The 24,169-nt window shown below is 41.2% G+C and overlaps 2 protein-coding genes across 2 annotated transcripts; one reads left to right on the top strand and one right to left on the bottom strand.

The window, feature by feature from the left end:
* Window positions 1-10,095: 10,095 nt before the first annotated feature.
* LOC122753802 (histone H4) lies at window positions 10,096-14,020 on the bottom strand. The gene has a single exon (XM_044001499.1). The coding sequence runs from the start codon at window positions 13,989-13,991 to the stop codon at window positions 13,680-13,682; it is 312 nt and encodes a 103-aa protein (XP_043857434.1). The 5' UTR covers window positions 13,992-14,020; the 3' UTR covers window positions 10,096-13,679.
* Window positions 14,021-22,402: 8,382 nt separating this feature from the next.
* Window positions 22,403-23,543, top strand: LOC122753791 (tRNA (adenine(37)-N6)-methyltransferase-like). The gene has a single exon (XM_044001492.1). It carries the CDS (start codon window positions 22,528-22,530, stop codon window positions 23,164-23,166), a length of 639 nt encoding a protein of 212 aa, XP_043857427.1. The 5' UTR covers window positions 22,403-22,527; the 3' UTR covers window positions 23,167-23,543.
* The last annotated feature ends 626 nt before the right edge of the window (window positions 23,544-24,169 follow it).

Raw genomic sequence — 24,169 nt, 5'->3', positions numbered from 1 at the left:
CTGATCCTGTTTATGTTTTTAAGTTTGTTCTTGTTAAATAAATCCTGCTCTGTTTTCAGGGAGGCTGTCTGTCTCCTTCCTTGCACCAATATCGTGGTGAGCCACTTAGCTAACACTCCCCACTTAAAAATTGGTCCCCACAGTTTTGGCGAGTCAACCAGGAGTTGATTAACCTAGCGAATTTCTTTAACCCACCCCCCCTGCCCCTTATTTGACCACGAGCCAACTAGCCTGGGGGACCTTCTTGCCCCTCCCCCACTGCCCCCTTAGGCAATCTCCCTTGCTCTTAAAAAACCTTAGCATTTATCTTGCTGGTCAGAGAAAAGCTGGTCCATTTTAGTTTATTTATCTTTTTTCCCCCCTTTGGTGAGGCAATTGGGGTTAAGTGACTTGCCCAGGGTCACACAGCTAGTATGTGTCAAGTGTCTGAAGCCGGATTTGGACTCAGGTCCTCCTGACTCCAGGGCCGGTGCTCTATCCACTGCGCCACCTAGCTGCCCCAAAGCTGGTCCATTTTAAACTGCACCATGATTGAATATTTGGCTCCCCCCTTGTATATTCTAACTGGCATATTTTGGGACAGCATATTGTCCCGATTTAAACTATTGGCCTGCTCAATACTTATTCATAGCATCTCTGGTTTCCTCCTCACAAACACAGTAAAAATTCTTCAGAACAATGGTATGGGAGAGTTTATCTTTCCCACTGAGCATATACATATTCAAATATTACTGGAAGCTTTACAACTAAATTAGAACTTTACTATACTACTATAATCATAGCTCAAATGGCTATAAATTTTATTCTTATTATTGTCATTATTGAAATGTGGTATTTTAGGGGGCAGCTAGGTGGTGCAATGGATAAAGCAACGGCCCTGGATTCAGGAGGACCTGAGTTCAAATCCGGCCTCAGACACTTTACACTCATAGCTGTGTGACCTTGGGCAAGTCACTTAACCCTCATTGCCCTGCAAAAAAACCAAAACCAAAACCAAAACAAACAAAAAAAAAGCAATGTGGTATTTTTTTTCCAAAAAAGCTGTAAAGACAGGAAGGGATATGACCATAGTAGACCATGTGTTCAGAGGGATACCAGAACAGTTCCCTCTATTGGAGATGACCTGAGTTCAGGAACAGATTTAGACCAGTCTTAAGAATCAGATCAACAGAAACTGCTCCCCCTGCAGAATGTTACAGACCATACCTGCAGAGGAACATGGAATAAAACATAGCCCATTCAGTCCAAAGGATCTGAGTGCATGGAAAAAACTTATACCTAGGTTTGATCAGAATCCGAAGTCAGTAATTTTGCAGTTAAAGTCTATATTTAATACACATCAACCCACTTGGGCTGATGTCACTTGTCTTATGGAAATTATACTATCTCCAAGTGAAATTGCAGATACTGTCATAGCAGGAAATTCCTTAGTAGCTTCAGGAGAAGCTTCTACAGAATGGCCTCTCCAGGAGCCAAACTGGGATTATAACAATCCACAGCAATTCCAAGAATTAAAAAATGCTAGGGAAATGCTACTGAAAGGAATGGAATCCTGTTCTAAGAAATCTGACAACTGGCGAAAATTTTTAAAACTCACTCAGGAGCCTAATAAACAACCTATGATGATTCTGAAGTAGAAAGGTGGAAAAAGAGATTCAAACCTAAACAGATCAATGGAGTCTGGATGTCTTCAGAGGGAAAATCACTTCTTCCCCGGAAATTCTATCACCAGGTATGCCTCTTTATTCACAAGTGTAATGATTGGAATGATACCACCTGCTGGAGACTTACTGTAGAAAAGTTCCACCATGAGGTGAAGGTCTCTGAGGGCAAGACCATGTGTCTTTTCTTTGGCATCAGGAAGTCATGTTTGCTTGTGGGAGGAAGAAGGGGGAGGTTGGCGCGCTGGGTCACTCTCTTTCCTGTGGACTCTGGCGAAGAGCAGAGCTAGGAATGCTCTCTCCCTTTAATAGATAGAGGAATCTAGGCCTTTCTCTCTCTCTTTACAAGATTCTTATTCTCCTTAATAAATGCTTAAAAGTCTAACTCTTGCTAAAGCTTATAATTTATTGGCGACCACTCATTAGATATTTTAGATAGTATAGCTAGAATTTTAGCCTTACACAAGAAAGGCCATTTTGGCACACAAGGCACTGTGGACTCAGTTAGAAGGACCTGGTTAGTACCAGGTATAACTAACACAGCATCTCAAATCTGCTTGAGCTATTCCACATGTCAATCTGACAATCAACATGCCTTCTGTGCTAAAGCATATGGAGGACGCCCTTTGGCATATACACCTTTTGAACATCTACAAATTGACTTTATTTCTATGCCCAAAGCAGGACTATATAAATTTTGCCTTGTTATTGTTGACCAGCTCACTCGATGGGTGGAGGCTTTTCTTGCCCCACGAGCAACTGCTGCCTTTGTGGCCAAAGCTCTCCTTAAAGAGATTGTTCCCCATTTTGGGCCACCGGCATGCATTGACTCTGATAAAGGTACGCAATTTATAGATTCGATTTTCTCCCAGATTTATTCTTTCTTGGAAGTAACTCCTAGATTTCATACTCCTTACCACCCTCAAAGCTCAGGTCAAGTTGAATGTATCAATAAAGAGCTTAAGGGCATGATTGGCAAATTATGTACTGAAACCCACTTAAAATGGCCTGATGTTCTTCTATCTACATAGTAGACCAAGAGCAGAACTCCACATATCTCCTTATGAGATGCTTTTTTGGTCACCCTCCTATCCAAGCTAAAACTTTTTCCCCAGTCTATACATCACTGGTGGGAGGTGATACTTCTGTTGCTTCCTATATACAGGAACTACAAACTAGGCTACACAAACTCCATGAAGCAGGAGTTGCTGTACAAGCTGGTCCTTTAGATTTTGCCTTGCATGATTTAAGTCCTGGAGACAATGTATATATTAAGAATTTTCAGCGATCCAGTGGGACCCAGCCCACTTGGGAGGGACCTTTTCAGATATTATTGACAATTCCTACTGCTATTAAAATCGGAGAAAAAAGAATCTTGGATTCATTGTTCCCATGTGAATCCAGCACCATTTGTGGGTAAAGTAATTTCAGATAAAAGTCAACCAGCTGCAAAAGAGCAAAGAAATTGAACGAATCCCAGGGGTAATAGACAGTTCCAATTTGCATGCATTATTATTCAACTGCAAACCCTGGGACTCAAACTCTGTAAGGTATCAGGAGATGGAAATTGTCTTTTCAGAGCCCTCGGAAACCAGTTAGAAGGTCATTCAAGAAACCATCTCAAACACAGACAAGAAACTGCTAATTATATGCTCAGTCATAAAGAATACTTTGGGTCTTTTATAGAAACAGATATTCCCTTTGAAGAATATGTTGCCACTTTGAAAAAAGCTGGTTCTTGTGCTGGGAATGACACCATTGTAGCCTTTGCCAAACATAACCAACTGAATGTAATCATTCACAAGTTGAATGAACCTCTATGGCAAATTTGTGGCACAGAAAAAGTCTATGCTAAAGAACTCCATATTTTCTACCATAATGGTTATTATGACAGCATTAGAAGAATCAATTATGATTCAGAAACCCCTGCCACTTTGGCATGCAGAGAATTGGGGAACCAGTTTAAAAAATGTGGTATACCCCAAATTCTAGCATTAGCTCTTACCTTAAACAAGCTTTTCCTCCTACAGGTGAAGAACTTCTCCACCAAGAGCACATGGCTCTGTCTTCTAGAAAGGGTTATTGAATCTTATTGCTTGATTTATAAGACAATTAATGAACATATTGAGTCTCGCTGATGTTTTCTTTCCTTTTGATAAACTGTTTGTCATTTCATGTATCTGTTATTATCATTGTACTAGATAGAGAATTCATGGACAAAATGATGTGGTTACTTCCTTAATGAAGATTCTGTAATAATGTTTAATAATATCAGCCATTTACATTCATTTATCATTTTGTATGTCATTGTGACTATGTATACTCTGGGTATGGTTTGGGATTATATATATATATTTCAAGTATATCCTAAGTTATTCAGTGTAGCACACATTTTTACCATCATATTGTCTTGGGTGAAATTAATACGAGATTTATGATTTATGGAAACTTACCATTTCAGAGACTAATTGCTCTTACAATGAACTTGATGGAGATGATTCAACTCCACATTGCAGGCCCTGGAGAGAATATATGTACAACAGGAGGAGAGACAGGTACATGTAAGATACCCTGATGGAGGTTGAGAGAACAGCCAAATACATTCAGGAAGTCCATAGTTTGCTTATGAGAGCAGCTATGTAGAGCACAATTGCTGGACATAGTCCAATTTCTTCCTTTCTCACTCCAAAAATGGTCTGGTGTCATGTTAGCCCTAACACATGGACCTGGTTTAACTTAACTTGGCTTTTTCACTCAATCTGGTGGCATGGTCAGAATTCATCCACCTGAGGCCTAGCACAATTATTTGATGTCTATGCACCGCAAGATGTGGTATGGTAACCTTTCCACGACATTTTCAGGTGTCATCATGGACACATAACTAAATTTGGCATTGATCCAGACATATAGTGGTAAAAAGTGTTAGTAATGTCATAACTGTCTCAATTTTGTATTGTGTATGGATATGAGTATCCTCCAAAGGGGGGACTCCAATATGCTATATATATATCAAAGTTAAACTTATTTTGTATATTTTGAAGAACTTTCATGATTTAATTTGAACATTTTTGGACAATGCTATGCTAAAGATTAATGAAAATCTAGCAGTTCTAGAGACAACCAGAATCCACAGACAGCCAGAATCCAGACCAGAGTCCAGTTCCTCTGATGACATCTCAACCCTCCTTTGAACACAAGATTTTAAGGACTTTAAATGGACATTTTTGTGTTTTTTTTTCCTTGTTACTATATACATCATCTGTAATATGTATTTTACCTTTCTTATATTGTTATTAGTATATTGTTTGACAACATTGGTTAAGATATTCTGTTATTTAAAAAATTTATTTATTGTTTATTATTTATTGTTTCATCAAGGAAACACCCCATGTTTCTAGACGAAACAAAGAGGGGAATATAAAGAATTAATCATTATTTGAGGTTTTTATGACCCCATCTTTTGGCTAGAATTAAAAAACACCTTGGCGCAGGCACCAACCTGGGGCTCCGAAAACTGCATAGTGCTCCACCCACTGGTTGTAGCCATCACCATGGCACTGGCACCTCATGTCATCACCACTTGCTGATGCCTACATGGGCATGGCAAAATTATAATGATTGGAAGCCCAGTAAGGGCTTCATGTGACTGTCAGAGTGGCCAGCCAATTGGCTGTGGGCTGTGGGTGGTCAGCCTGGGGTCTGCTGGGAAGAAGGGAGGTTTTTTGCCATTCTAGCCTGAAGCTGGAAGGCGACAGGATGCTTCTGTGTGTTCTCAGCTGATTCCTGGGCGGTGGTGTTGTTCAGGTTGTATAATTTCCCTTTTTCCCATTTTATTTTCTTTCCTTTGATCCTACTGATCCTGTTTGTGTTTTTTTAAGTTCGTTCTTGTTAAATAAATCCTGCTCTGTTTTGAGGGAGGCTGCCGGTCTCCTTCCTTGCCCCAATATTGCAGCAAGCCGCCTAGCTAACACTCCCCAATTAAAAATTAGTCCCTACAATACCCTTAAGAGAAAAGGAATAAACAAGGTGATAGCAGCATTTATTTTGTCATCACTACTTTAGATGGGGCAGCTAGGTGGTGCAGTGGATAGAGTACTGGCCCTGGAGTCAGGAGTACTTGAGTTCAAATCCAGCCTCAGACACTTAACACTTACTAACTATGTGACCCTGGGCAAGTCACTTAACCCCTAATTGGTTCCAAAGGTTTGTCATGCCAGGGTGGGAGTGGGGATAAGCTCCCACTCTCTATAAAATGCTCCAATAGTGCATCTTAAATAGCCTCTGACAACTGAAACCCAACTCCTGGCCTTCTTGTGGCAGAACTGTTTCCACTAACAGGAGAAGGGGTGAAGGCGAGTCACTGGTGCCTTAAAACCAGTCACTTTGGGCAGGTGGGACTCGTCAGCCTTGGCAGGCAACCCGCCTAGGGGAAGGAACCCTGATTTTAAACCTCCGCTGCCTTGTGGCTATACCCATAAATGGGAAACGCTTCGGGAGTTAACCCTGAGGAAAAATCAGGAGTCGGAGTCCCTTAGGCAGTTGGATGTTGGACATCACATCCCTCTGGAAACTCCTGCAGTGGCACTGGTGCCTCTTTGGCTCTGCCTCTCCTTTGGATCCACCAGTGTCTCGGAGAGGGAAAACCTGCTGCATGGGCAACAGCTTGTTTTCCATATTGATCTGCCCAGGCCAGCCCCCTGGAGAGGATACTCCAGCTACTCCTCATGGGGTAGATACAACATGGGATGCGGCAGTTACTGGTTATAAGTCACTCAGGAGCTGTGGCTCCCTTATCGGACTGCACAGCCACACTGTGGCCTGTGGTTCATGGTCATCCGTGACTGGTGGAGGCCTACTACTACTACTATTACTACTACTACTACTACTACTTTAGATATGTAAAACATTTTCTTGTGCCCAACCCAGGGTGCTTGTCCCTTTGTAGTTGTTTTCTTTTATAATCAAGATTTTTGCTTTATATAAAATAGCGATGTTCCAGCCTAATTTTGGCCATAGCATAATATTCTGCCTTTGTAGAAATTTTCTAGTTACTTTGCTAATGGCATTTTGTTCTGTTGTAAAATTTGTGTGTAATTTATTTGTTTTTTTCTGATAGCTAATGGAATTAAAAGAAAAGAAACCAAAGTTCTCATCAAAAAAAAAAAGTGAATGCTGCAAATTTTAAAAGAACAATCATGGTTGGAAAGAAGATATATAAGAAGACATTTTCACCCCACCTTTCTCCTTTGAAGAGATGGGAGGTTCACAAGTGTGCACATTGCTTAAATTTTCAGATTTTTTTCAGTACATTGATTAGTAATGTTGATTTTCCCCCCTCTTTCTTTTTTTGTTTTAAGAAAATGTTATACAGGATGGGTCTCTGGAATTAGAAGGAAGAGGGAGACTGGGGAAAACAACGATTATTATTTTTTTTTTTTTGCAGGGCAATGAGGGTTAAGTGACTTGCCCAGGGTCACAAAGCTTAGTAAGTGTCAAGTGTCTGAAGTTGGATTTGAACTCAGGTCCTCCTGAATCCAGGGCCGACGCTTTATCCACTGCACCACCTAGCTGCCCTGATGATATTTTTTAGAAAGACAATACTGGGGGCAGCTAGGTCGTGCAGTGGATAAAGCCCCATCCCCCAGCCCTGGGTTCAGGAGGACCAGAATTAAAATCCAGCCTCAGACACTTGACACTAGCTATGTGACCCTGGGCAAGTCACTTTCCCCCCATTGCTCTGCAAAAAAAAAAAAAAGACAATACTTTCAAAATACAAAAATAATACAGTTTGAGTAAGGTTTGGTATTCCAAATTACAGTACAAGAAAACATGGAAAACACAGTAAGAAGTAGAGAGCAGAGAGAAAATAAAACAAGCCAGTTTTATTGAAATTTTGAAATAAATATTGAAATGAATATTTATTTGTTTATGCCTGTACTCATAATGATGAAGAACAAGCAGATAGACAATGAATACCCTGGAGCAGGAGGCACCAACACTAGTAAAATCTGGTGGGTTTTCAAATTTGGTTCAAAAAGAAGTAGGCAGGGGAAGCTAGGTGGCGCAGTGGATAGAGCACTGGCCCTAGATTCAGGGGGACCTGAGTTCAAATTTGGCCTCAGACACTTAACACTTACTAGCTGTGTGACTCTGGGCAAATCACTTAATCCCAATTGCCTCACCAAAAAAACAAACAATAAAACAAAAAAACAAACCAGAGCAGCTAGGTGGTGCAGTGGATAGAGCACCAACCCTGGAGTCAGGAGTACCTGAGTTCAAATCTGGCCTCAGACACTTAACATTTACTAGCTGTGTGACCCTGGGCAAGTCACTTAACCCCAATTGCCCCCCCCCACACACAGTTATCCTATTGTTATTGTCCCAGAAGGGCTGGCCTCTTCCTCATTTCTCTCTCATTTCCCTTAAAAATCTTGGGATGGTTTGGCTTGATTTCTCTTATTCTTTCATCCACATGTTTATTTGTTCAGGGTTGTCAGAAAGTGCCTCCTTGTTTTTAACTGCTGAAATTCCAGGAATATCACCAAAATGGAAGGCTTCTAACAATATGTTGTCACTGTTCAAGAAATAAAAGGGGCTCTAAGCTTTTACTTAAAAGCTAGCAAACAAAATGGTGTTCAAGGCCCTGTAGGGCAGTAGAAACTCCCCATAACTTGAGCCTTTTTTGTCTCAGGTGTCAAGGAAGCTGAACCATTGATAAAAGGCTAATTAATCCATTGCAAGATTGGCCTTCCTGTCCTCATAAAGGGAAATCATCCCAGCCCATATAAAACAGGTGCTGCTCCCACCACAACCCACCAGTTCCATCCAGTGGTAGGTAGAGCTAGAGCTATGCTCTGCCATTTGGACATGGAGACCTTTCTTTATTTTATTATTTTCCAGTTACATATAAGGATTGTTTTCAATATTTGTTTTCATAGGATTTTTAGTTCCAAATTTTTCTCCCACCTTCCTTTCCCTCCCTCCTCCCCAAGACAGAAAGCAATTTGATATAGGTTATATATGTGCAATCACATTAAACATGTTTCTGCATTAGTCATCTTGTGAAAGAAGAATCAGAGTGCAAGGGAAAAACCTCAAAAAAGAAGAAAAAAACAGCCCCAAAGTAGAAACAGTATTATTCAATCTGCATTCATAGTCCACAGTTCTTTTATCTGGATATTGGGAACATTTTCTATTATGAGTTCTTTGAAATTGTCTTGGATCATTGCACTGTTGAGAAGAGCCAAGTCTATCACTATTGCTCATCACATAATGTTGCTGTTACTGTGTACAATGCTCTCTTGGTTCTGCTCCTCTCAGTCAGCATCGGTTCATGTAAGTCCTTCCAGGTTTCTCTGAACTCCTCCTGCTCATCATTTCTTATAGCACAATAGTATTTCATTATATTTATATAACCACAACTTGTTTAGCCATTCACCAATTGATGGGCATTCCCTCGCTTTCCAATTCTTTGCCACTACAAAGAGAGCTGCTATAAATATTTTTGTACATGTGGATCCTTTTCTATCTTCTATGATCTCTTTGGGATATAGACCTAGAAGTGGTACCACTGTGTTAAAGGGTATAAACAGTTCCATAGCCCTTTGGGTATAGTTCCAAATTGTTCTTCAGAATGGCTGGATCAGTTCACAGCTCCACCAACAATGCATTAGTGTTTCAATTTTTCCACAGCTTCTCCAACATTTATTATTTTCCTTTTTTGTCATATTGGCCAATCTGATAGGTGTCAGGTGGTACCTCAGAATTGTTTTAATTTGCATTTCTCTAGAGCATTTTTATATCATTTTTTCATATGGCAATAGATAGCTTTTATTTCTTCATCTTATATTCTTATAAATTTGATTTAATTCCCCATATATTTTAGAAATGAGGCTTTTATCAGAAATGCTGGCTGTAAAAATTGTTTCCCAGCTTTCTGCCTCCTTTCTAATTTTGGCTGCATTGCTTCTGTTTGTACAAAACCTTTTTAATTTAATGTAATCAAAGTCATCCATCTGGCATTTCATAGTACTGCTAAATAATTACTTGTGATCCCCATACTATTATTGACCACATTGTTAATAAATTGTAAAACTGGGAACTTTAATATTCAGTTAATCTTAAGAGTTTGGAGATTTGGATATATAGAGATATCTGAGCCACTGCTTATAGAGAAAGATTTTTCAGTTCATTGCTTAAACAATATTCAATAAATGGGGGTGAGAGTTCCAAGTTGGTTAATTAATGACAGAGGTATTACTATATTATAAAGTAATAACAATCAAAACTATTTTTACTGGTTAATAAATCTCTATCTGTGATGTTTAAAATCTAATGTGTGGTCACCTTACTCCTGTCCCAAGTGTAGGGAAAATTAGCTAGGGTTTACTTATAAATTAGAAACTTTAGCACCAGTTTTGAATATTAAGCATTTATTAGTAAAAAGAGAACACCTGCATCAGAAAGATAGGAAAGCCTAGCTAGGATCTACAAGAGAGAGAAGAGAAACAGAGCTGCCTTCACCTATGAGTCTCAGGCCAAAAGAAGAAAGTTCCTGTGCCTGTCAGAGTGGAAGTTACCTTCAGTCAGTAAGAGAGGTGGTGCCTACACACCACTCCAAGTTAATTGGCTGGTAGCATTCAAGTCCATTGATTCACTAGACTTGAGGGTGGTCCCATATTGAGGTCAAAGTCCACAGTCTCTGAGAACACACCCTCTTCAGAGGCGGGTGTGGTTTCAATCAAGTCAACTTCAAGTGTTAATCAGCCAAGTCAGTCAATTCTCAGTCCAATCAGTTCAAATCAGTCCCAGCTGGGGCCTTTGGGCATTGGCAAAGCCCATTATTTTCATACATATCACAGATTATGCAATTCTGTTCCAAGAGAAAACTCACATTTGCTTTGTTACTTTGAGTGACATTTGCCAAATACAGATCTTAGCCTTTCTCTCCTCAATATACAGCTAAGCATACACACAAATACATTATTTTTCAACCTGTGTGACTCAAGTCATTGTTTTCCCATAAATCCTACATCCAGGATCTTCCCAGGGTCCTAAAGTCTTTCTTCTTGTTCTTTCTGTATATGGAAGGCACTAGGAAAATCTGGAGCTCCCTTTGTCTTCTATTTTCTACTCCCTTTTCTAGTCATATTCTCCCACCTATGAAGCAGTACAAAACAATCTGTGCCAAATGGTGTGTTATAAATGTGGGATATGACACATTCTTTATTGTCAAGGAACTTAAAAAATCTAATTGGGAAGTCAAAAGAAGTAACCCATTGAACCATTGAGTTCTGAGTTGTATACCACTGAGGACAAGTGCTTCAAGTGTTTAGAGAAGGAAGAACAGAATACAGGCTGGAGCAATCCAAAACAGAGGTGTTAAAATGTGGACCACTGGCTCCAACTGGGCCCCAACATTCCTGAGTGCAGCTCCGACCATAATAAAAGGTAATTGTAAAAATATAACAAAAATAAATTTAAAATACAGCAAACATAAAAAATTAGAATTTTAAAACTAAGTCAATATGCAGTCTGCAGAGATATTTATGGATGGATTTGTGGTCCCCATTTCTATTTGAGTTTGATACCACTGACTGGAGCTGGTCCTTGACCATAACAAAGGATTTGGATAAAAGAAGAGGGCAATATTGTGAGGTGTCTGAGGAAAGCAGGAAAGAATCAGGAAAGTGTAGCCAGCATGCATCATGACAGTTTTACCTGGAAGTCAGCCAAGCAAACTTCTTCACTTTGTTAGAAGTGTTTTTGGATGCCATATTTGAAAGGTATTTTGGGCAAAAGCACTGCCAGTCTTTTGGTCAGTAATTATTTTTCCTGAACCCTAACCCGACTTCTTTTCCAGGGCTTGATGGCTGGGTGGGATAATAGTGGAACTGAGGAGCAGCTTCCAAGTCTTCGGAGGGAATGGGTTCCTTGTTGCTGATGCTAGGGACTTTCTGCCATTCCTTTACTCATGTTTCAACCTGAAGCTGTGGGGTTAAGGGGCAGGGAGAGGGAAGAGGGACAGAGATTCTCCAATAACAACCCAGTACTAGATTCTTGTGGAGTTTTGCCTGACTCAAAATCTTCCCCATCCCTGCTTCTCCAGTGAAGTAGGAAAAATTGGGGACTTCTTTTCCACAAGAAGTCAATGGGCTTGTTATCATGTGAATAGGCTTCAGTGTGAGGTTTTGGAGAGGGAGGGTGAGGGAAGTGTGGGGACCCCCTCTCCCATTTGCACTGTATTAAGACCTCTACCTTGTAGAAGGTGAGATTTTAGCTGAGACATAAAATCTGGAGGCAGAAATAAGGAGAGAAATCATACCATACATAAACGATAGCCAGTGAAAATGGGAGATGAAGTGTTTGGTTGGAGCAAGGAAGGCAATGTCAGTGGATTGAAGAGTACATTGAGGGGGGAGGTGTAAAATGCAATAAGACTAGAAAGGTGGGGAGAGTGGGGCTAGACTTTTATATTTGATTCTGGAGATAAAGAATTGAGTATAAAAATGGAATATGAAATACTTGTAAGACAGTATGAAATCAGGTTGGGAAGGGTGGAGAGTGCCACATTCCCCTGAGTGCCAAGCAGTTTGTTTAAAAACAAAACAGTGGATTCCTATTGCCCACCAGCAAGTAAAGTTCTGGTGTCTGCATGACTAGGGATATTTCAAAGAATGGAATGGAGGAAGTGGAGGTGGTGAGCACTGCAGCAAAAGAGGAAGAGTGGTTCTACAAGGGGATAATTGTCCTGGCAGGTGATGAGTCAGCACTAGAGTGTTGGTAGTGAGAAGAGGGAGGCACCAGTCCAATGTGAGCAGTGTAGTTACAGCAGAAATTAGAGTTTACAAAGCTCCAAACTCTCCCGCGGAGTCTCACACCATTTGCTGTACTTCTCCACCTCGATATACATTTCTCAGGCATCTGGAGTTGAAGGTAGTTAATTTTTTCTGCCATAAACCTGCCCTTCCTCTTCTAATATCCCCCATTTGTGTTGAGGGAGCTGCTAGCTTTTCAGTCAGAGAGCCAGCAAAGCAATTAGAGAAAACAATAAGATGATGGAAATACACAAGATAGGACTGTCTGTACAAGACAGAGAGACTGATCATAAGGGTTCCTGGGTTGGATAGGACTTCAGAGGCCAATCTGTTAAGTGAATTCCAGAAACTGCCACGCCCTGATTTATAGAACGAACCTGAGTAAGGTCCACCACTGAGAGGGAACTAGCCTCTCGTTTGTTGAACTAAATAAGTGACTTAGGTTACTGAGAAAAAAAACCGAGGGCTTGAGAATTAAGGTGAGTCGCCCAAGATCAGATGGTAAATTAGCAGTCAGAATGAGAGTTAAGGTTTCGATTCCCAACCCGGGGTCATGAGGAGGTAGGGGCTATAGCACTAGCATTGAAGTCCCAACCTGGCACACTTACTAGCTGTGTCATCCTGAGCAAATCACTTATTTTCGGGCTGAGATGTGGATAATAGCACCTACCCACTTTGGAGTTATCCTGGAGGGAAAATTAACTCTATTTGTTATCAATGACGAAGAAGACGATAGAACATAACTTTTTTTCTTGTGTATTCCTAGAGCCTACTTTACTGGGAGGAGGAATGCTAATTTACCCAAAGAGGATTGAGTCCTGAATGAAAAACTGGTGAGAATAGAGGGTAGAGCGCCAGTCATCAGATACAAATAGCCCCAGGAAAGTCTTTAGGCACACCTTTTCCCGCCCGTTGGTCGTAGGATCAGTCTATACTGATAGGTAAAATTGGTGTTGAGACTTTGCTGTTGCAGAGCAGCACACACGGCCTGTTCCCTATGTCCAGTCTTGCTTTCTCCTAGTTCATAAATGAGGGCTAGGGTTTGCAAATACAGTACTTAAAAATTCTTCACAACCTACCTAGAGATCCCGAACAGCAGAGTAAAGATAAAAAGAAAGAATCAAAGCACAGTTCCTTTTAAGTGTGAATGTAGGCGGCCCTGAAAAGGGCCTTTGGGGAGCAGGCGCAAAGAAAGGCGCGCTTAGCCACCAAAGCCGTACAGAGTGCGGCCCTGGCGCTTGAGAGCGTAGACCACGTCCATAGCAGTGACGGTCTTCCTCTTGGCGTGCTCCGTGTAAGTGACGGCGTCACGGATCACGTTCTCCAGAAACACCTTCAGCACCCCCCGGGTCTCCTCGTAGATCAGCCCCGAGATACGCTTCACGCCCCCTCGTCGAGCCAGACGGCGGATAGCAGGCTTAGTGATGCCCTGGATGTTATCCCGCAGCACCTTCCTGTGCCGCTTGGCACCCCCTTTCCCCAGCCCTTTGCCTCCTTTGCCGCGGCCAGACATGTTTGCACGACGGTCTACAGAGACCTAAGACAAATGATCAGACCACCGCCTTCGAGATCTTATATAAAGCGCGGGCGGACCTCTTTGAAAACTGAAAGGGGCCCTGGGTTGGGGAGGTGGGGGGAGGGAACTGCCTCTGAGGCTCCGCCTTCCCCATGGCCTCAAGTGCTTTCTCATAGGACAGGAAGAAGCCAAGAGACAGACAGTCCTGCACAGCAAACGCGCCGCCTTTCTCAGTGGAATTTTAATTCGTTTGAAAAAACAATGAATTATTCTGTTCAGGAAAAGAAGTTCAACTTTTCATTTTTCATACCGAGGGATGGATGGAGGGTTACTCAGGAACGCTATGGTGGCAACATAGGGCTATTTATACCTTTTGATTTTTCTGTTGTCTATGCCTTGTTATAGTTATTGAAGGTGGCAGTAAATCCATGATGGGGTTTTGCACTAATAAAATAAACGACGTTTAAGTCCTTTCTTCCCTTATTAAGGATCCCCATACAACATCTTTCCCAAGCTCCACATTTACTTTTCCCATTCCTCTTCAATACACTCGGAAGCCATTTCTGCTAAGTGTTGATAGATGTTGATTTAAATTAAATAAGTTCGTTATTTGGGTAGTCTTGCCCCCTCTTCAAGTTACACACCATAGTGCAAGTAGTTTTAATCTCCAAACGTTGGGTTTGGGGGCATCAGGTTGTCTTCAGGTGGTATTTACACGTGAAAGCTGGAGTTCTAACCCGGGGTCCTTGAATTAAAAAAAAAGACTTGGGAGCAGCTAGGTGGCACAGTGGATAAAGCACTGGCCTTGGATTCAGGAGGACCTGAGGTCAAATCCAGCCTCAGACACTTGACACTTAACTAGCTGTGTGACCCTGGGCAAGTCACTTAACCCTCATTGCCCTGCAAAAACAAACAAACAAATAAATAAACAAAAAAGACTTGATAACTGCATTGCCTTCTTGAGCAACTTGATATAGATTATACATGTGCAATCATGCAAAAATGTCTGTATTAACAATGTTAAAAAATTTTTTTTTAGTGAGACAATTGGGGTTAAGTACAATATTGCTATAACTCTCAACAATGTTCTTTTAGTTCTGCTCATTTCACTTTGCATTAGTTCGTCTAAGTCTTCCTAGGTTTTTTTGAAACCATCCTGCTCTTTCTTATCCCATAATAGTATTCCATCATAATCATATATCTCATTAGCCACTCCCCAACTGATGGGCATTCCTTCCATTTCCAATTCTTTGCCACCACAAAAAGAGCTGCTATGAAGATTTTTGTACATATAGGTCTTTTTCCTTTGATCTACAGACCTAGAAGAGGTATTGCTGGGTCAAAAGGTATGTGGAGTTTTATAGCCCTCTGGGCATAATTCCAAATTGTTCTTCAGAATGCTTGGATCAGTTCACAACTCCACCAACAATGTATTAGTGTTTCTATTTTTCCACATCTCCTCCAACATCTGTAATTTTTCTTTTCTGTGATTTTAGCCAATCTGATAGGTTTGAAGTGATACCTCAGAGTTGTTTTAATTTGCATTTCTCTGATCAGTGATGATTTAGAGCATTATTTTTTTTTGCAGGGCAATTGGGGTTAAGTGACTTGCTCAGGGTCATACAGCCAGTAAGTGTTAAATGTCTGAGGCCAGATTTGAATTCAGGTACTCCTGAATCCAGGGCCGGTGCTTTATCCACTGTGCCACCTAGCTGCCCCTAGAGCATTTTTTATATGACTATAGATAATCAGTTGGGGAATGACTCATCTTCTCATAAATCTGAATCAGTTCTCTATATATTTGAGAAGTGAGGCCTCTCTCAGAGAAACTTGCTGTAAAATTTCTCTTCCCCTATTTTTGGCTTTCCTTCTAATCTTGTTTGCATTGGGTTTGTTTGTACAAAACCTTTTTAATTTGATGTAATAAAAATTATACATTTTATATCTTTTATATCTCTCTGTCTCCTGTGTGGTCTTTCCTTATCCATAAATCTGAGAGGTAAAATATTCCATGCTCCTTTAATTGCTTATGATAACACTTTTTATTTCTAAATCATATATCCATTGTGACCTGATGAGCATTCCTTCCATTTTCAATTCTTTGTGACCCCAAAAAGAGCTGCTATGAATACTTTTGTACATATAGGTCTTTTTTCTTTGATCTCTTTTGGGTACAAACCTAGCAGAAGTATTGCTGGGTCAAAAGGTATGTGGAGTTTTATAGCCCTCTGGGCATAATTCCAAATTGTTCTGGCTGCTTGCAATTTTTTTTCCTTGACCTGGGAGTTTTGGAATTTGACTGGAAGTTTTCATTTTGGGATTTCTTTCATTATTTCTGTTGTTGTCTTGATGGTCAGTTATGAAATGATGGAAGTCTGGACCTCTGGCCATCTTGGTTTTAAGGACTTAAATAGCTGGACAGCAGTTTCCTTGATTAAGATTATTATTAATTTTTTTTGCAGGACAATGAGGGTTAAGTGACTTGCCCAGGGTCACACAGCTAGTTAAGTATCAAGTGTCTGAGGCTGGATTTGAACTCAGGTTTTCCTGAATCCAAGGCCAGTGCTTTATCCACTGTGCCACCTAGCTGCCCCTTGATTAAGATTCTTGAATTCTACTCAATGATGGTGCTACTGTTAGGAACTTGACCTTAATGACCATCAAAATAATAAGTTTGAAAAGAAATCAATTGAAGTGATACATCACAGTCTAAGGATCCAAGATTTTTCAACTTGTTTCTTTAATTTTTTTTATTTAATTACTTATTTCCTTTCCCTCCCATCTCTCCATATATCGGAGATTATGGAAAACTTTGTAACAAATATGCATAGATCCACATAATAAATTTCTACATTGCCCATGTCTCTGAAAATTCTGTCTCATGCTGTGCCCTGAATTTTTCACATCTCTGTTGGGAGAAGAGTAACATGTTTTATCATTTGTATTCTGATATTGTAGATTTTTATTGTATTGATCAAGGTTCTCAAGACATTCAAAGTTGTTTGTCATCACAAAACTGTTTTTGTTCTGTTCACTCTGTGAGTCTGTGCCAGTCTTCCCAGGCTTCCCAGGTTTCTACTTGGTATCCTAGACTATTGGTTCCCTCATTTCCATCTCATAATGGAGCATTCATGTTTTGTTATTCCTTCCTTTCATCTGATGTAATGAGAAATGGAACTCAAATCCAACCTCTTCTACCTGTGTGACTTTGGGCAGGTCACTGAACCTCTCTGGGAACTCAGTTTTTTCTTCTGTAAAATGGAGAGGTTGGTTTAGATGGCTTCTGAGGATGCTTTTAATCTGTGATCCTATGGATTTCCCTATTGACCTTTAAAACCAATTGCCTTTCACTTCTTGCTTTGACTTTCTGAGTTTCATCTCTATGTATATATTACAAAAATGCATGCTGGAATTAATAATTAATTAACCTAACTTGCTATTTGGTTAAGGGAAGAAGAAAAGAAAGATACACAAACATTTTAGTTTTTGGAACTGTACAGTTATTTTCACAGCTTCATGGAGATTTTTTTTTTTTAATTTAGTGTAGCTCTAGAGTAAATGTTGCCCTACTGGGTAGAACCATGAAAAGAACAACTTATGGGTGGCTAAATAGATCACAGCTTTAGAAGTAAAAGGTACCTTGGAAGTCACTGAATCCAATTTTTTCATTTTTCAGATGAGAAAACTGAGACTTGGAAAGGTTAAATGATTTACCCACGCTACCTAATTGCCAAGAGAGATGGTTAGGAAAATCGCAAAGCCCCAGAATTCATCTATTTCTTTTCTTAAGTGATCTTGAACTTGGGTGTTTTTGTCCTGAGCTGACTTTGTCCTTTTCTCTGCCATTATGGTGATCTTCACAGTGGCTCTGTCTTGAAATGCCTTCCTCTTCCTGGTCCACAGTAATTCTCAAGTCCATATACAATGTACTCTTTCCTCAGACATCCATCTCTCGAGGTCTTCACTCAACCTGTACCATTGTGACTAAAATGACTGAAAAATTTCTACATTACTCCTTAAGATGTGGAAAAGTCAAATTTATGTGTGTGTTAGATTGTAATTTTCCTGGGGCAGTCACCAGATGACCGTTTGTCAGGGGTCTTGTAAAGGGATCATGTATTTGTCAAGTTCATACTTTGTGTAAGGAAATGTAAGATACAAAGCAAAATGGATTGAATTGCTTCAAGAGGTCCCTTAGAGTGGATGACCATTTTTTGTGTGTGTGAGGTAATTGGGGGGTTAAGTGACTTGCCCAGGGTCACATTGTTAAGTGTCTGAGGTAAGATTTGAACTCAGGTCCTCCTGACTCCGGACCAGTGCTCTATTCACTGCACCACCTAGCTGCCCCATGACCATTTTAAGAGATATTTACAGAGTTGAACCAGAAACCCTCTGAAGTCTGGTTCTGCTGAGATGGCAGTTCAGAGCACGGGAATGGTTTCTTTCCATGTAGAAAACCTGGGAGAACTGCTTCTAGGGGAATCATGAAGATGTTCTAGGAGGAGCCTTGGAGTGATTTTGGACAATGTATTCTATAATTGTTTCAATCAGCTAACTATATCTTGAAGAGGAGGCTCTTGGGTTATCTGCAAAGACCTTCAAGAAGGCCTGGCAGCTTAAGTGACCTCCTCTTTTGTCTCATTCCTTTTTGGCTTCATTTGTTGACTACTTAGCTCATGGGGTCCAGTAGAAGACCAAGGACCTCAATAAGGACCTCAGTAGCTTTCTCATTCCACTAAACAAAGAAACTCTGGGAGGCTCAAATCCCCTCAATCAAAGTAAAGCCTGCAGGAAAGACTGACTATTTGATGACTATTCAGCCCTCAGGGTCTTTGAGAGATCACATCCTCTTTGGGTGTTTTGAAAGGTGGGGTGGAGAGAGAGAGCCATAGGGATCTGGGAGTCAGAGTTCAGGCCAGGTTTTACAATCAGCACTGCCCATAGGACCAAACCTTTGGGAGTGACCTAGCCTAGTGGTAGCTGATATGAAGGCTTATCTGGAAGTCATGCCTCTTGTCTAGACATGAATATAGTGGGACCAGGGAGGTAAGAAATGAGATAAATTTCAAGCCTATTTCCCTGGATAAGGAAGTAGTGTTGGAAAGAGTATGATTTCCAAGTGTTACAGGGCAGGATGGAGAGACTGACAAGGTTTGTATAATGCGTTAAAATAATGGATTTAGAAGGACAGGGCAGAGCAAGATGGTGGAGAGGAAGCAGCAAGCTGCCTGAGCTCTCCTTCTGTTCCCTCAAAAAGAACATTAAATCAAGCCTCTGGACAGATTCTGAAACTACAGAACCTACAAAGAGACAGAGAGACACAGTCTTTCAACCAGAGATAATTTAGAAGACTTCAGGAAAAGGTTGGTCTGACTCGGGCAAAAGGGAGGCCCAGAGCCGAGGGGGTTGGGGCAAGTCAGCAGGAGCTGCGGGCCACAGCCGAACAACTGAGGCCCCTGGAACCTGGCTCAAAAATCTGGTGTCCAAGAAGGACAGTGGAAAAACCTACTTGCACCAGCCGGGAGGACAGGTAACCAGCTGTAGGGCCACGAACGGGACAGGCGGGATTGGGCGCCTGGCCGAGCGCTCAGACAGGAAGTGCAGGGGGGCGAACTGCATACACTTCTTACCCCTGCCTCCCCCGATCTGCCCTCCCTTTTTATCACCCCCCCCTCTTTTCTTTACCCTTTTCTCCCTTGCTTTTGTCCTCCCTTCTATCAGTCCCCCCCTTTCCCTTCCCCTTTTGTTTCCCTAAAGAATGAGTTAAGTTTCTTTATCCCAATGAACATATATGTTATTCCCTCTTTGAGTCAAATCTAATGAGAATAGGGTTGAAACCATGTTCCCCCCTCCTTTCTTTCCCTCTATTGTAATAGGTTTTTTTCCACCTCTTCATATGATATAATTCATCCCATTCCACCTCCCCTTTCCTCTCCTCCCCATAGACTCCCTTTTTATCCCCTTAATTCTTTTGTATCATCACATCAAAGACAATTTATATTTATACCCTCTATATAAAGTCCTTCTCTCTGCCCAAATACATTTACAGTTCTTAAGAGTTATGAGTATTATCTTCCCGTGTAGGGATATAAACAGTTTAACCTAATAGGGTAACTTTTTTTTCCCCCTCTGTTTACCTTTTTAAACTTCTCTTGAGTCTTGTATGTTGATATCGAATTTTCTATTCAGTTCTGGTCTTTTCACCAGGAAAGATCGAAAGTCCCCAATGTCATTAAATGTCCATCTTTTCCCCTGAAAGAAAATGCTCAGTTTTGCTGGGTAATAGATTCTTGGCTGCAATCCGAGCTCCTTTGCCTTCCGGAATATCATATTCCAAGCCTTGCGGTCCTTTAATGTTGAAGCTGCCAGGTCCTGAGCAATCCTGACTGTGGCTCCATGATATTTAAATTGCTTCTTTCTGGCTGCTTGGAGTATTTTCTCCTTCACCTGATAATTCTGGAATTTGGCTACAATATTCCTTGGAGTTTTCCTTTTGGGGTCTCTTTCAGGAGGTGATTGGTGGATTCTTTCAATGATGATTTTATCCTCTGATTCTATGATATCAGGGCAGTTCTCCTTAATAATTTCCTGGAATATGGTGTCTAGATTCTTTTTCTGGTCATGGCTTTCAGGCAGTCCAATGATTCTCAAATTGTCTCTCCTCGATCTGTTTTCCAGATCAGTTGTCTTTCCAATGAGATATTTCACATTTTCTTCTATTTTTTCATTTTTTTAATTCTGCTTGACTGATTCTTGGTGTCTCATGGATTCCTTATCTTCCAGCTGTCCAATTTTAATTTTTAAGGCATTGTTTTCTTCAGTAAGATTATGCACCTTTTTTTCCATTTGGCCAAGTGAATTTTTTAAGGTATTGTTTTCTTCAGTGAGATTATGCAGCTTTTTTTCCATTTGGCCAAATGAATTTTTTAAGGCTTTGTTTTCTTCAGCTTCCTTTTCTAAGCTGCTGATTCTTTTTTCATAGTTTTTTTGTTTTGCTTTCATTTCTCTCCCCATTTTTTCTTCTACCTCTTGCAATTGATTTATAAAATCCTTTTTGAGCTCTTCCAGGAAGGCTTTTTGTTCTTGGGACCAATTCACCTTCCCTTGTGAGGCTTCAGATGTAGACAATTTGAGGCTATTGTCCTCATCTGAGTTTGTGTTGGCTTCTTCCCTATTGATACAGAAGCTGTCAATGGAGAGAGCTCTTTTTTGCTTCTTACTCATTATTGCAGCTTATTTATTTATTCTTTAAGTTGAGGTCTGCTCTGGGGGCACCAGGGTCCTTGTTTTGGGCTTCTTGTGCAGGTGTATAGGTGCTGTGTGACCGGGCTTTTACTCTGAGGCCTTTATGGTGTGTGGAGATCCCCGGCCCTGCACTTCCTGTCTGATTGTGCTCAGCCAGCCAGGTGCCAGACCCCGGCGTCTGATCCTGCCGTTCGTGGCCCTCTCGGCCGGTGCAGGTAGGTTTTTCCACTGTCCTTCTTGGCCACCAGATTTTTGAGCCAGGTTCCGGGAGCCTCAGTTGTTCGACTGTGGCCCACAGCTCCTGCTGACTTGCCCCGACCCCCTCGGCGCTGGGTTGCTGCCCTGCGCTGGGCCTCCCTTTTGCCCGAGTCAGACCAACCTTTTCCTGAAGTCTTCTAAATTATCTCTGGTTGGAGGACTGTGTCTCTCTGTCTCTTTGCAGGTTCTGTAGTTTCAGAATCCATCCAGAGGCTTGATTTAATGTTCGTTTTGAGGGAACAGAAGGAGAGCTCAGGCAGCTTGCTGCTTCCTCTCCGCCATCTTGGCTCCGCCCCCCGAACTGCATACACTATAAAGGCCTCAGAGTAAAAAGCCGGTCATATAGCACCTATACCCCTGCACAAGAAGCCCAAAACAGGGACCCTGGTGCCCCCAGAGCAGACCTAAACTTAAAAAATAAATAAATAAACTGCAATAATGAGTAAGAAGCAAAAAAGAGCCCTCTCCATTGACAGCTTCTGTATCAATAGGGAAGAAGCCAACACAAACTCAGATGAGGACAATACCCTCAAATTGCCTACATGTGAAGCCTCACGAGGGAAAGTGAATTGGTCTCAAGAACAAAAAGCCTTTCTGGAAGAGCTCAAAAAGGATTTTAAAAATCAATTGAGGGGGTCAGGGACCGTGGGCCCGGCAAGCTGTGAGGGAACCGCACCAGCTTGTGTACGGGGAGCTGGTGGTTATTGTCAACATCATTATCATTGTTGTTCTTTTAATCTCTAAAGCCGGCCGTGGTGACCAACGCCATGCAGCGTCCAGAAGAGTTTAGGATCCCGCCCCATTCGACTCCGTGTGAGGACGTGAAACCGGCTCTAGAAACAGGGTTTTGTTTGTTTTTCATAAAAATGGTCATTTGAGTTGTAAGGCAAAAGTGCAGCCTCCTCGGTTGAATGGTACGAAGACTGGCATCTTCTCCACAAGGAGTCCTCATCGTCCTAATGCCATTGGACTTACTCTTGCCAAACTGGACAAAGTAGAAGGAGGAGCCATATACCTTTCTGGAATTGACATGATAAATGGTACACCTGTTCTGGACATAAAACCATACATAGCTGACTATGATTCACCACAGGATATGATTGAACCTTTGGATGAGCTCAGTTTACAAGAAGGGGAACAGAAACAGAAAGACTTGCCTCACTCAAATCAGAGTTCAAGTAGAGATGGAGAACAGACTGACCTCCATCAGCCGAAGGAAGGTATAGACAATAGGTTAAATGCAGTGGAAGGAGATGAAGATACACAAGAAAACTATTCAGGGATTGGGCACCATTCCGGCAGGGGTGTCAGGGCCTCTGGCAGTTGTGTTCCATCCTGGGTGAAAGATTCTCCTGTGACTCCTTTAGAAGTCCGGTTTACACCTCATGCGGAAATGGATCTTGAACGATTTAGTTCAGAAGATGATACAGATGTCAATAGAACTTCATTTAAATATTTTCAATCAGTGAAAGAGGCAAAGCGTGCCATTACTGCTGTATTAGCAGCTGATCCCTGGTCTGTGTATCGAAGGAAACATTGCCAAGACCGTCTTTTCTACTTTTCCATGGACACGGCACACATTACTTGCTGGTTTGATGATGGGTTTGCAGAAGTGTTAAGGATCAAGCCCACTGACACTGCTGAGAATACAGTTTGGCAGTGTTCGTGACAATCAGCTCCATTTTAAGTAATAACAGAACAGGTAAACCTGCCTTAGGAACTTCCTCCTGATCATCCTGTGGAATGGCTCCGTGGGGAGGAAGCCTTTGGGCTTTCCTTCTTTTTCTTCCCCTTCATTTGGCTCCTTCCTGGATTTGCTCTCATTCAGATATCAACCCTTTGTTTTTCACTTGAGTCTGGAATAGTCCAGGGTAGAGTCAGGTGACGATGGATAGTAATGGTAAGGAAGGAGGAGGAGGAGGATAAGCCCCAGACAACTTCCCCCTCAGCTTCAACTACTGCCGTTGGCTCCCCTGGTTTCAGTAGTTAGCCCATAGGCTGACTTCTCACCCAACCCACACACCTGTTCTTTGAAGAAAGCAAAGATGGAACATCTATGGGAAGGAGTTTATTCTACCCTGGCTGATGTCCTTTTTATTTACTAATATACCAACAAACTTTTATTAGTAGTAAACCCCCCCAAAAAAACCCCAACCAAACAAAAAACCCTTAGATAACATTAAAACATTTGTACTTGGGGAAAAAAAATCAATTGAGAGAGGTAGAAGAAAAAATGGGGAGAGAAATGAAAGCAAAACAAGAAAACTATGAAAAAAGAATCAGCATCTTGGAAAAGGAAGCACACAGATTGACTGGCCAAATGGAAAAAAAGTGCATAATTTCACTGAAGAAAACAATGCCTTAAAAATACAGTTAGACAAATGGAAAAAAAGGTGCATAATCTCATTGAAGAAAACAATGCCTTAAAAAATTCATCTGGCCAAATGGAAAAAAAGGTGCATAATCTCACTGAAGAAAACACTGCCTTAAAAAATTCACTTGGCTAAATGGAAAAAAGGTATATAATCTTACTGAAGAAAACAATGCCTTAAAAATTAAAATTGGACAGCTGGAAGATAAGGAATCCATGAGACACCAGGAATCAGTCAAGCAGAATCAAAAGAATGAAAAAATAGAAGAAAATGTGAAATACCTCATTGGAAAGACAACTG

This window comes from Dromiciops gliroides, chromosome 4, assembly GCF_019393635.1.
Source record: "Dromiciops gliroides isolate mDroGli1 chromosome 4, mDroGli1.pri, whole genome shotgun sequence".
Lineage (NCBI taxonomy): Eukaryota > Metazoa > Chordata > Mammalia > Microbiotheria > Microbiotheriidae > Dromiciops > Dromiciops gliroides.
The sequence above is the reverse complement of the archived record's forward strand: the minus strand, read 5'-3'. Positions and strand labels throughout refer to the sequence as shown.

Excerpts from the sequence above, each read along its gene's own strand:
- LOC122753791 (XM_044001492.1), top strand. The coding sequence starts at position 22,528 with ATGATAAATGGTACACCTGTTCTGGACATAAAACCATACATAGCTGAC.
- LOC122753802 (XM_044001499.1), bottom strand. The coding sequence starts at position 13,991 with ATGTCTGGCCGCGGCAAAGGAGGCAAAGGGCTGGGGAAAGGGGGTGCC.